The following is a 13,597-nucleotide window of genomic DNA, read 5'->3' on the forward strand; positions in this document are numbered from 1 at the left end:
GAATTTAAGTTGATATAGTCATAAGATATGTTTTTATATCATGAAACCTCTTGATAATGCCTCTAGTACTAGAGGCTTAGATTGTGATGCAGTAGTCCCAAGGGAATGCATTCCAAGACTCCCAGTGGATACCTGAAACTAAGGATAGTACTGAATTCTATATATACTATGTTTTTTCCTATACATACATACCTATGATAAAGTTTAATGTATAAATTAGGCAAAATAAGATGTTAACAACAATATCTAATAATAAGGTAGAATATTTATAAAAATATACTGTAAAAAGTGTTATGTGAATGTGGTCTCTCTCTCCCTCCATCTCTCTCAAAATATCTTATTGCACTGTATTCACCTTTGTAAGGGTGTGAGATGATAAAATACCTGTGGTGTGATGAGATGAAGTGAGGTGAATAAGGAGGCATGGTGATGCAGCATTAGGCTACTCTTGACCTTCTGACAGTATGTCAGAAGGGGGATCATCTGCTTCAGATGATCCTGGACCATCAAGCCATGATGACGTCGATAGTTGGCTGTCAGGAGCAAACATTGTCAATGGTTGGGGATCTTGGGCCGGATGGAGTAGGATGGTGCAAGATTTTATCATGCAACTCAGAATGGCACACAATTTAAAACGTATGAACTGTCTATTTCTGGAATTTTCCATTTAATTTTTTTCATCTCTCTCAGGATTCTATTTACTTTAAAATAGGAATAATGATCAAATAATGAGAAAAAATTTTATGGTTATATGTTTCTTATGTTTTTTTATGGTGCATTACTAATCCCCAAGAGAGATGTGTCAGACTTATCTGACCATAGAAATCTTTTACCAGGTATTATCTAAAAGGCAGACTCTTGATTAGAGAAACTTGCAGGAAATATTGTTCTAGATATTCAATTAGCAGCACTTTCACCTCAATCCTCAGTTGAGATATAGGCTGAACCATATGAAATTACCAACACTGGACCATTTCTGACCAACCAAAAAGGAGTGATTTTATACAGTTCAAATTAAAACAATTTAGAACAATTATTCCCAACCAGGAGGGAATTTTGAAACTTAAACTACACTGAAGAATGGTGTGACTATCTAGTGAAACTGTTTTGAACATTCTCAAATGATGTTTTACCTAACTTACTCTAGAAAAAATATAAAGCTGCTTAAAGGCATACATAGTACAGTATTCAACAACAACAAAGAAAGTAAAAATAAGAAAGCAAATTTTTAAACTGATGATCTTGGATTTTTTGTCCAAAGGAAGGCCAGGTTCAAAATATTGACTCTCGTTAGTTTGTCACATTAAGTCCTTAAAATTATATCAATCTTTTTTTTTCTCTTCTAGACATCAATTTTCACTCCAGCCTTTGGATCAGAAACTAAGGTCAGAATAAACAGTAATATGAGAACTGAAGAAGTAATAAAGCAAATTCTTCAAAAATTTAAGGTAATCTTTATCAGTGAACTGAGCTATAAATATCTTGTATATAATTTAACTGTAGGCACATAAATGGATTTTTCTGAAATTAAATGTTCAGTTCCAAAGAATTCTTTCCTATGTATGGTTGACCCTTGAACAAAATGGGTTTGAACTGCATGGGTCCATTTATAATATAAATGGACTGTGCCTGAGAAATTACATTATCCCCAGGGAGCAGAAAAGGTTTTATATCTGAAAGTGAAAAATGAAAGTGAAGAAACATATATAATTTGGGTCTGGTTGGCTTAGAAAACATTGACAACAAAGAATTCACGTCTGTTCTTTCTTTTCCATTGACAGATTGAAAATAGTGCCCAGGATTTTGCACTTTACATTATTTTTGCAACAGGAGGTAAGAAAGCTTGGTGGTTGTTCTAATATGACTCCAGTGTGTTATCGTTTTCTGCCCACAAGAAAGGCAGAAAAGCAGTTTACCTCCTTCTGTGGAAGAATGGGAGGGAGGGAAGGAAGAAGGAAGAGAGGGGGAGTGTTTTACATTATTCATATTTCACAATTTCAGAGGAAGACACCCTAAGAATAAGGTATCCTAGAAGAGTTTATAATACAAAAGACTTTGCTTGTTGGCCAGTCATTAAATTATCTGAATGGCGATTAAAGAGCAGGGGAGCATAGGTGGAAGGTTCCCAGGAATTGTTAGGCATTTAAGTTGACCTCTGTACTTCTTTCTTTTTCACTTTCCCTTATCATTCTAGCTCTTACTAGAGTCATCATTACATATCATTTCTTCCTCATCTTTCTTAGCGCAGTGTCTGACACATCGTGGGAGTGTTCTCTCTTCCTCAGTAGAGAAAAATGTGCAGAACTTTGTGGTGGAGGTAAAAGTTTAGTAGCAGGACATTGGAAAGAGTGTATATGTAGGGTGCTAGGAGCAGGGAGTGAAAGATTAGAGAAACCCTAAAGCAATACTAAAATGAAATTTTTGAAAGCCTTAAAACTGAAAAATTTTAAATGTTAAATTATAAAAATAGCTCAGGTTATAATTTAAGTATCAGAATGTTTGAGCCAGAAATTGAATAGAATAAAATAATACATTTTGATCTGGAACAATTACAAGAAAATGAAAGCTGGATTTCCAAACACATACAAAATTAAAGTCCTTATAAATCAAAAGCTTAAATATAAGAAATATATTAAATGTTTGAAAATTCTAAGAGTGTGTGTGTGTGTGTGTGTGTGTATTCATTCTAGTTGTTTTAGAAAAGAACTAAAATGTAGAAACATTGAACTGTATAAAAATGTATTGATAGAAGATACAAACATTATGAAGAAGGCTCACAATGAAAGCAACTGTAGACACATAAACAAAGTTTTAAAATTGATTCAACTATCAACTGCTATGGAAGAAAATCACAGAGATAGGCACCACTGAAGAGGACTTGGAGCAGAAGCAGAAGGCCTAGAAGCAGACCCTGTGGTGTCTTTCTACACTGCTGCCTCTGAAAAAAGCCCAGCAAATAGTTAAGGACCCAGAGTGAGGGCAGAGAGCAGAAGCAAGAAGAACTACAATCCTGCAGCCTGTGGAACAAAAACTACATTCACAGAAAGATAGACAAGATGAAAAGGCAGAGGGTTACATACCAGATGAAGGAACAAGATAAAACCCCAGAAAAACAACTAAATGAAGTGGAGATAGGCAACCTTCCAGAAAAAGAATTCAGAATAATGATAGTGAAGATAATCCAGGACCTCAGAAAAAGAATGGAAGCAAAGATTAAGAAGGTGCAAGAAATGTTTAACAAAGATCTAGAAGAATTAAAGAACAAACAAACAGAGATGAACAATACAATAACTGAAATGAAAACTACACTAGAAGGAATCAATAGCAGAATAACTGAGGCAGAAAAACAGATAAGTGACCTGGAAGACACAATGGTGGAATTCACTGCTGTGGAACAGAATAAAGAAAAAAGAATGAAAAGAAATGAAGAAGGCCTAAGAGACCCTTGGGACAACATTAAACCCAACAACATTCACATGATAGGGGTCCCAGAAGGAGAAGAGAGAGAAAGGACCCAAGAAAATATTTGAAGAGATTATAGTCAAAAACTTCACTAACATGGGAAAGGAAATAGCCACCCAAGTCCAGGAAATGCAGAGAGTCCCATACAGGACAAACCCAAGGAGAAACACGTTCAGACACAGTAATCAAATTGGCAAAAAGACAAAGAAAAATTACTGAAAGCTGCAAGGGAATAACAACAAATAACATGCAAGGGAACTCCCATAAGGTTAACAGCTGATTTCTCGGCAGAAACTCTACAAGCCAGAAGGGAGTGTTATGATATACTTAAAGTGATGAAAGGGAAGAACCTACAACCAAGATTACTCTACCCAGCAAGGATCTCATTCAGGTTTGATGAAGAAATCAAAAGCTTTACAGACAAGCAGAACCTAAGAGAATTCAGCACCACCAAACCAGCTCTAACAAATGCTAAAGGAACTTCTCTAAGTGGGAAACACAAGAGAAGAAAAGAACCTACAAAAACAAACCCAAAACAATTAAGAAAACAGTAATAAGAACATACATATTGATAATTACCTTAAATGTGAAAGGATTAAATGCTCCAACCAAAAGACACAGGCTTGTTGAATGGATACAAAAACAAGACCCATATATATGCTGTCTACAAGAGACCCACTTCAGACCTAGGGACACATACTGGCTGAAAGTGAGGGGATGGAAAAAAAATATTCCATGCAAATGGAAATCAAAAGAAAGCTGGAGTAGCAATACTCATATCAGATGAAATAGACTTTAAAATAAAGAATGTTGCAAGAGACAAGGAAGGACACTACATAATGACCAAGGGATCAATCCAAGAAGGAGATATAACAATTATAAATATATATGCACCCAACATAGGCGCACCTCAATACATAAGGCAACTGATAACAGCTCTAAAAGAGGAAATCGACAGTAACACAGTAATACTGGGGGACTTTAACACCTCACACCAATGGACAGATCATCCAAACAGAAAATTAATAAGGAAACACAAGCTTTAAATGACACAATAGACCACATAGATTTAATTGATATTTATAGAACATTCCACCCAAAAACAGCAGATTACACTTTCTTTTCCAGTGTGCATGGAACATTCTCCAGGATACATCACATCTTGGGTCACAAATCAAGCCTCAGTAAATTTAAGAAACTGAAATCATACCAAGCATCTTTTCTGACCACAATACTATGAAATTAGAAATCAATTACAGGGAAAAAATGTAAAAAACACAAACACATGGAGGGTAAACAATATGTTACTAAATAACCAAGAGATCACTAAAGAAATCAAACAGGAAATCAAAAAATACCTAGAGACAAATGACAATGAAAACATGACAATCCAAAACCTATGGGATGCAGCAAAAGCAGTTCTAAGAGGGAAGTTTATAGCTATACAAGCCTACCTCAAGAAACAAGAAAAATCTCAAATAAACAATCTAACGTTACACCTAAAGGAACTAGGGAAGGAAGAACAAACAAAACCCAAAGTTAGCAGAAGGAAAGAAATAAAGATCAGAGCAGAAATAAATGAAATAGAAACAAAGAAAACAGTAGCAAAGATCAATAAAACTAAAAGCTAGTTCTTTGAGAAGATAAACAAAATTGATAAACCATTAGCCAGACTCATCAAGAAAAAGAGGGAGAGGACTCAAATCAATAAAATTAGAAATGGAAACGGAGAAGTTACAACTGACACTGCAGAAATACAAAGCATCCTAAGAGACTACTACAAGCAACTCTATGCCAATAAAATGGACAACCTGGAAGAAATAGACAAATTCTTAGAAAGGTATAACCTTCCAAGACTGAACCAGGAAGAAATAGAAAATATGAACAGACCAATCACAAGTAATGAAATTGAAACTGTGATTAAAAATCTTCCAACAAACAAAAGTCCAGGACCAGATGGTTTCACAGGCGAATTCTATCAAACATTTAGAGAAGAGCTAACACCCATCCTTCTCAAACTCTTCCAAACAATTGCAGAAGAAGGAAAACTCCTAAACTCATTCTATGAGGCCACCATCACCCTGATACCAAAACTAGACAAAGATACTATAAGAAAAAAAAATTACAGACCAATATCACTGATGAATATAGATGCAAAAATCCTCAACAAAATACTAGCAAACAGTATCTAACAAACATTAAAAGGATCATACACTGTGATAAAGTGGGATTTATCCCAGAGATGCAAGGATTCTTCAATATACGCAAATCAATCAATGTGGTACACCATATTAACAAATTGAAGAATAAAAACCATATGATCGTCTCAATAGATGCAGAAAAGCTTTTGACAAAATTCAACACCTATTTATGATAAAATCTCTCCAGAAAGTGGGCATAGAGGGAACCTACTTCAGCATAATAAAGGCCATATATGACAAACCCACAGCAAACATCATTCTCAATGGTGAAAAACTGAAAGCATTTCCTCTAGGATCAGGAACAAGACAAGGATGTCCACTCTCACCACTGTTATACAACATAGTTTTGGAAGTCCTAGCCACGGCAATCAGTGGAGAAAAAGAAATAAAAGGAATCCAAATTGGAAAACAAGAAGTAAAACTGTCACTGTTTGCAAATGACATGATACTATACATAGATAATCCTAAAGATGCCACCAGAAAACTACTAGAGCTAATCAATGAATTTGGTAAAGTAGCAGGATACAAAATTAATGCACAGAAATCTCTTGCATTCCAATACACTAATGATGAAAAATCTGAAAGAGAATTAAGGAAACACTCCCATTTACCATTGCAACAAAAAGAATAAAATACCTACGAATAAAATTACTTAGGGAGAGAAAAGACCTGTATGCAGGAAACTATAATACACTGATGAAAGAAATTAAAGATGACACCAACAGATGGAGAGATATACCATGTTCTTGGATTGGAAGAATCAACATTGTGAAAATGACTATACTACCCAAGGCAATCTACAGATTCATTGCAATCCCTAACAAACTACCAATGGCATTTTTTACAGACCTAGAACAAAAGAATGTTAAAATTTGTATGGAGACACAAAAGACCCCGAATAGCCAAAGCAGTCTTGAGGGAAAAAAGTGGAGCTGGAGGAATCAGACTCCCTGACTTCAGACTATACTACAAAGCTACAGTAATCAAGACAATATGGTACTGGCACAAAAACAGAAATATAGATCAATGGAACAGGATAGAAATCCGAGAGATAAACCAACACACCTATGGTCAACTAATCTATGACAAAGGTGGCAAGGATATACAACGGAGAAAAGACAGCCTCTTCAATAAGTGATGCTGGGAAAACTGGACAGCTACAAGTAAAAGAATGAAATTAGAGCACTCCCTAACACCATACACAAAAATAAACCCAAAATGCATTAAAGACCTAAATGTAAGACCAGGCACTATAAAACGCTTTGAGGAAAATACAGGCAGAACACTCTTTGACATAAATCACACCAAGATTTCTTTTTTTTTTTTTTTTCTGTACGTGGGCCTCTCACTGTTCTGGCCTCTCCCGTTGTGGAGCACAGGCTCCGGACACGCAGGCTCAGCAGCCATGGCTCACAGGCCCAGCCGTTCTGCGGCATGTGGGATCTTCCCGGACCGGGCCACGAACCCGTGTTCCCTGCATCGGCAGGCGGACTCTCAACCACTGCGCCACCAGGGAAGCCCCCAAGATATTTTTTGATCCACCTCCTAGAGTAATGGAAATAAAAACAAAAATAAACAAGTGGGACCTAATGAAACTTCAAACGTTTTGCACAGCAAAGGAAACCATAAACAAGACGAAAAGACAACAATCAGAATGGGAGAAAATATTTGCAAATGAATCATTGGACAAAGGATTAACCTGCAAAATATATAAACAACTCATGCAGCTCAATAGTAAAAAAACAAACAACCCAATCCAAAAATGGGCAGAAGACCTAAATAGACATTTCTCCATAGAAGACATACAGGTGGCCAAGAAGCACATGAAATGCTGCTCAACATCACTAATTATTAGAGAAATGCAAATCAAAACTACAATGAGGTATCACCTCACACCAGTTAGAATGAGTATCCTCAGAAAATCTACAAACAACAAATGCTGGAGGGGGTGTGGAGAAAAGGGAACATTTTTGCACTGTTGGTGGGAATGTAAATTGATATGGCCACTATGGAGAACAGTATGGAGGTTCCTTAAAGAACTAAGAATAGAATTACCATATGACCCAGCAATCCCACTACTGGGCATATACCCAGAGAAAACCATAATTCAAAAAGACACATGCGGGGCTTCCCTGGTGGCACAGTGGTTGAGAGTCCGCCTGCCGATGCAGGGGACGCAGGTTCGTGCCCCGGTCCGGGAAGATCCCACATGCCGCGGAGCGGCTGGGCCCGTGAGCCATGGCCGCTGAGCCTGCACGTCTGGAGCCTGTGCTCTGCAACGGGAGAGGCCACAACAGTGAGAGGCCAGCGTACGGTACAAAAAATAATAATAATAATTTAAAAAAAAGTTGTTGCAAAATGATAGTGAAAAGACAATCCAATAAAAATAAAGTATGATAAAGCAATTCAAAGAATAACAAAGTAACCAGTAAATATTTTTAGGAAAGTCTTAAACTCAAGGAAATACAAATATTAAAGGAAATGCAGAAGTTAAGGAAACGTAAATTCAATCCTTAAATTCAATGTAATATTATCACCTATGTCTGGTGTGGATAAGGGTAAAAGCGTATGTTCTTGCAATTCTGGTGAAGATCTGTCTGTCTACTTTCTTAAAATTCATTCTAGCAACATTTGTTAAAATCCACAGTATACATATCCTTTAGCCCAGCAATTCCACTGGTAAGAATGTGTTTCACAAAAATAAAAGGACTACTGCCTACAGATTTATGTGGAAGGCTATTTATAATGACAAAAAGCTAAAGGCAAAGTTACCCATCATAGAGGAATGATTTAATAAGTGATTATTATGCAACCATTAAATGAAATGAGTTAGATCTATACCAGTTGAATGGAAGGAATTCTATAATATACATTTAATTACAAATGCAAGATGCCTATAAATGTATATAGTATGATCCTATTTTTAAAAAAGAATTATAAATCCCTATTTATATATGTGGTTTATATGATCGCATGATCAGGGAGAAAGGTATGGAAAGATAAATACCAAGCCATTAACATTGATTACTTGGTTAGGGGGTTGGGGAGACACAGAAAAGACAATGGGAAGGAGAAAAAGCACAAAAGGAAAAAACAAAAAACAAATTATGATTTTTAAAAATATATGTGTACAATAAAAATATCCAGTGTGATACGACCACCTTTATGTATTTTGTGTGTGTGTGCATAAAGAGATATGTGAAGGGATGGCCACAAAAAGTGAAAAGCTGCTTATCCTAGAGTTCTGGGATTCCAGGTGATTTTTACTTTCTGCCTTATTCTTTTCCTCATAATTACAGTAGTATGTATGTTGTTGAGGAATAATTCAGAATAACTGACAAATATAATTGTATATATTTAAAGTGTACAATGTGATGATTGGACATACATGTACACTGTGCAGTGATTACCAAGATCAAGATAATCAACACATCCATCAGCTTACATAGTTAACTCTTTTTTTTCTTAGGCTAAGAATGCTTAAGATCTACTCTCAGCAACTTTCAAGTGTACATTAGATCCTCAGAAATTATTCTTCTAATAACTGAAAATTTGTACTCTTTGACCTATATAACCTCCTTTCCCCTCCCCAATACGTATGTTATTTTTAAAATCGGGGGAAATGCTTATTTTTACTGTAAAATGTAGTTATTTCAATTTTACCTGTGAAAATTATGTTTTCTTTTAAATTGTGTCAAAATTTCTTATACATGAAATCCAGAAGTGAAGATAATCATAACTAGGACCTTTTCAGGGACCAGGAATAGAGAAAAGAATGGAGCATATAGCACTGTTTGGGTAGTAATGTGGAAAACAGATAGCTGTGTTTTTTAATACCTTTTATCTACTAAGCACATGATCTATAACAGTGTTTCTCGAATTGTAGCACCCTTCAGAATCACCTGGAGAGTTCATTTAAAACACAAATTCTCAAGCCCCTCCAGATCTGAGGACAGTCTGGGAATGCATATTTCTAATAATTATCCCAGGTGACCATGAAGCAAGGAACATTGCCCTGTGATATCAAGAATGAAGCAAATCGAGGATGCAAAACCAAGTTAATACAAGATGTAAAGGTCAGAAGAGGATTCTGGTGGGTTAATGACAGGAGCTAAATTATGGGGTTCCCCATTGCTTCAGAAAAAGAAGAGGAATTAAAGCAACGAACACTGACTCTGTGGACATAGGAATGGATGTCACTTTAATTGTGGGGAAGCTGGACTTCTGTGTTCTAGATCCTCTCTTGCCCTTTTTCCTGGGGTAGGTCCAGTCCAGGGGATGAGAACAGTTCTGACACTTGGAACTTTTAAAAGCCCAAGGAAACACATGATACTGTAGAAAGGACTCACTGGTCCACCTTTTTCCCTTCAGTCTACTTCAACAGAGCAGACAGATTATTCGTTAACCATGGAAGTCAGACCATGTCACACCTCTTCTTAGATCCTCCGATGGTCTCTCTTCTGACAGTAAAGTCACAGTCTTTGTGCTGGTCCCATTACCTCTTCTCTTCATCATTTAACAACCCTCCCCTCATCTCCGTGCCAGCCACCCTGTTCCCTTGCTGCTCTTTGACGGCATTAGGCATGCACTGACCTCAGAGGTGCTCTATTTATTTACTTACCCTTTCGGCACACACTTCCCCTAAATAGCTTCATGGTTCCTCTCTCATCTCCTTCAGGTCTTTGCTCAAATGTTACATCTTCAGTGAGGCCTTCCTCCACCACCCTACAATAATTGCAAACTTCTCCCCTGCACACATGTATTTACACATGTGCATGCTTTCTATCCCCTCCCTTGCTTTATTTTTTCCCCTTAATACTTCTCACTATATGTGACATGTCTTATTGATGTATCTTCCTTATCATCTTCTTCTCCACTAGAGTGTAAGGTTCATGAGGGAAGTGATTTTTGTCTGCTTTTTCCGTAGTGTACCCAGTACAGAGAACAAGGCCTGGTACATAGTTGTAACTCAAAAAATATTTGAGGAAGGAAGGAGGAAAGAAAATGAATGTAAAGGCACTGTGTCCTAAAATGAAATCACAGATGTGAAACTACTTCAGCAGAAAGCTAGAAGTATTTTGTGGTGGGAGTATTTGTGACTTTTGGAAATTTGAAGTTCTGGGACTATACCAAATAGGAAGTTATTTTTTTTCTCATCTCATTATTATGGTTGAATGGATGAAGTCCATAGTTTAATGAAATAATAAAAAATACCCCTGATGTGAATAACAATTCTGAATATATTTTTAAGAAAAGCCAAGGATTGGATGTGGGGTGAGAGAGAAATGAAGAACTGAAGATAATTACAAAGTTTTGGATCTGAACTACTAGAAAGATAGAATTACATTAATGGAACTAGGAAAGATCAATAAATATTTGTTGAATGAATGAAAAATTGTAAAAAAAATTTTTAGGAGTGTTGCATGATACAAGGCATAAATGGGACTGAAGATTTGTCTGAACATCCAAACCAAAGGCAAAGTTGGCATTCTGAGATAGAAAGTCAAACCCTGAAGGATAGCAAAAGAAGTCCATTTTTAGTTCATTTAAATGTTTTAATTTCAATTTACTTTTTTGAGTGAGTTCCTCCTGTTGTATGTTCTTTTTAGGTCTTTCAAAGTGAGCTGAAGAAGCAAAATGAATGGACAAATTATGTTTCTTTTTTTCCTCTGACTGTAGTTGATTCTTATTTTCATTTGCAGAGCAGAGACGGCTAAAGAAAACAGACATTCCGCTACTGCATAGACTCCTACAGGGACCATCCGAAAAGAATGCTCGCATTTTCCTCATGGATAAAGATGCAGAAGAAATTAACAGTGATGTATGGATGCCATTGCCCTGAATCTGTCTTTGCCCTCTCCTCACTCAGCATCTCTCACACAAATGCTCTGCTTTTGTTGTTTTTCTTTCAGGTGGCTCAGTATATTAACTTTCATTTTTCTCTCCTGGAATCCATCCTTCAAAGATTAAATGAAGAAGAGAAAAGAGAGATTCAAAGAACAATAACAAAGTAAGTTAAGAGCTTGCACACTGGGTGCTTCGTTCTTTAATAGGTTCAAGGCACAAAATGTGTCCAGTTGTTAATACTCTATTTCTCCTTATTTCAGATTCAGTACAGAAAAGGCTATCATACTGAAATGTCTTCGAAGTAAACAGGTAATAAAAACAGAGACAACAGTTTAGCAATACAGGTCACTATTGCTAAAACACTTCAACAAACTTAGAAGGGTGTTACAACTATTTGAGTGCATAAATTCTATACTTGCATTTATACAAATATATGTGAACTTGAATCTGTAGAAATTGAATGTGGTAAAAGCTTGTCTCTCTTTAAACTGAAGAGGTTAAGTAGGGTTCACAGTTGGACTGAAGGAACTTGAATTTAGTTTCAGTAACTGGAATAAGCTCGGATACTATGTATTTCAAATAGTTTTTATAGTAAAACGCTCAATGAACTTGAATTTAAATGGCATCTTCAGACGCCATGCAGCTTAAACTTATTTTAGCTTCAACTGTCAAGAGAACTCTCATCAACTGACTCTCAGAAATGATTCAGAAGTAAAAGCTGCCAGCTCTTAAAATAAAAAATCAGCACATTACTACCCCACCAAGGAATCTGATGGTGGTGGTGTTTCACAGCTCCTTAAACTCTAGCCTTTTCATAAAATCTAGGACTATCTTTCTATGGATACGTGGCTTTGGGCTATCTATAACATCAGAGCTATCTGTCCTTTGGGATGGAAAAGATTATGGACTCTGTTAAGAAATCCAAATTGTAATTTTCTCAACCTGAGCCCTTCTTTTTTTTCCCCCCTCTGTTCTACAGATGACTTTCAAAAGTGTTCTTAAGCTTTTCTTTTGTCAATTGAACTAGTTTTCTTTATTTTTCCAAACAAACATATCACAGAGATTTAGTGTATTTTGTTGGCTAGGCTAAGACTTGACCCATGATAACCATTTGTTGCTGAATAAATATAGAAGATAATGCAAAGCTGTGGTAGGTCGAAGTTGGGCAGGAAATCTGGAGCTCTGCCCTTTTTCTCCAAGACAACTCATTCTACAAAACAACACTCAGGGTCCATCAAGTACACTTAACCAATCTGAAAAAGCACTGAGAATGCCACAAGTATCATCTATGATTTTATTTATGAACTCTATATTAAAAGGGAGTTTTATGCAGCTCTTTTCCATTCCACTACTACTTCTATCTGCATTCCTCATAAGCATTGGATTAAACTGATTATATTACACACACTATGGGATAAGGTTGAATGTAATAAACCCAGTTGGAAGATCAATTATCAAAATATGAAACATGTTTAAGACAAAGATATTACTTCTCAGTGTAACCAAATCCTAAACCAGACGAAAGTAAAAGTGTGCTGTGAGCTTTTCAGTCCTAGGAAATCTCCTTTATTGAATAAGACATGGGCTTGCATCTTCATCCTATTATCTATCAGTTATTAAGAAAATCTCATCTCACAAAAGTAAAGCGAATGTAATGGTTAAAATTCAGTATACTTATTTAAAGTAGTGTCAAGTATCTGCCATAAACGTGACAAAAGATTCATTTTAATATATTGAAAGTCTACAAAATGCATTAAAAAATACCATGCCTGGATAGAATAAATAAGACATATGGCTTGAAAAGTAAAATTGCAGAAGAGGAAATGCAAATGGCTAATAAGTACGTGAAAAAAGTTGTATCTTAATAGTGATCAGTTGTATTATTTGTCTGTGTCTAATCAGGAGACAGAAACCACACAGTCATTTAAACGGGGGAAATTTAATATAAAGAACTTAGCTGTGATGATAGAGTAACTATAAAAATGTGAAGAGAACTCCAAAGGGTACCCTAAGGCTGAGGAAGAATACCCCACAAAGGAAAAGCTTGGAGAGAGGAGCTGAGAATTCACTGGAGAAGGTGTGGTTGC

General features: G+C 36.1%; 1 protein-coding gene across 2 annotated transcripts in view; it reads left to right on the forward strand.

The window, feature by feature from the left end:
- The window catches only part of RASSF6 (Ras association domain family member 6), a 50,680-nt gene extending 38,773 nt beyond the window's left edge, over positions 1–11,907 (forward strand). The window contains exons 6-10 of one of the 2 annotated variants that reach the window (XM_060147231.1): positions 1,347–1,448; positions 1,782–1,833; positions 11,366–11,484; positions 11,576–11,673; positions 11,771–11,907. In XM_060147231.1, the coding sequence (XP_060003214.1) occupies positions 1,347–1,448; positions 1,782–1,833; positions 11,366–11,484; positions 11,576–11,673; positions 11,771–11,846 (447 nt within the window). In that variant the 3' untranslated portion in view covers positions 11,847–11,907. The remainder of the gene's footprint in view (positions 1–1,346; positions 1,449–1,781; positions 1,834–11,365; positions 11,485–11,575; positions 11,674–11,770) is intronic. The other variant, XM_060147230.1, reaches the window with a different exon arrangement.
- The last annotated feature ends 1,690 nt before the right edge of the window (positions 11,908–13,597 follow it).

This window comes from Lagenorhynchus albirostris, chromosome 4, assembly GCF_949774975.1.
Source record: "Lagenorhynchus albirostris chromosome 4, mLagAlb1.1, whole genome shotgun sequence".
Classification (NCBI taxonomy): domain Eukaryota; kingdom Metazoa; phylum Chordata; class Mammalia; order Artiodactyla; family Delphinidae; genus Lagenorhynchus; species Lagenorhynchus albirostris.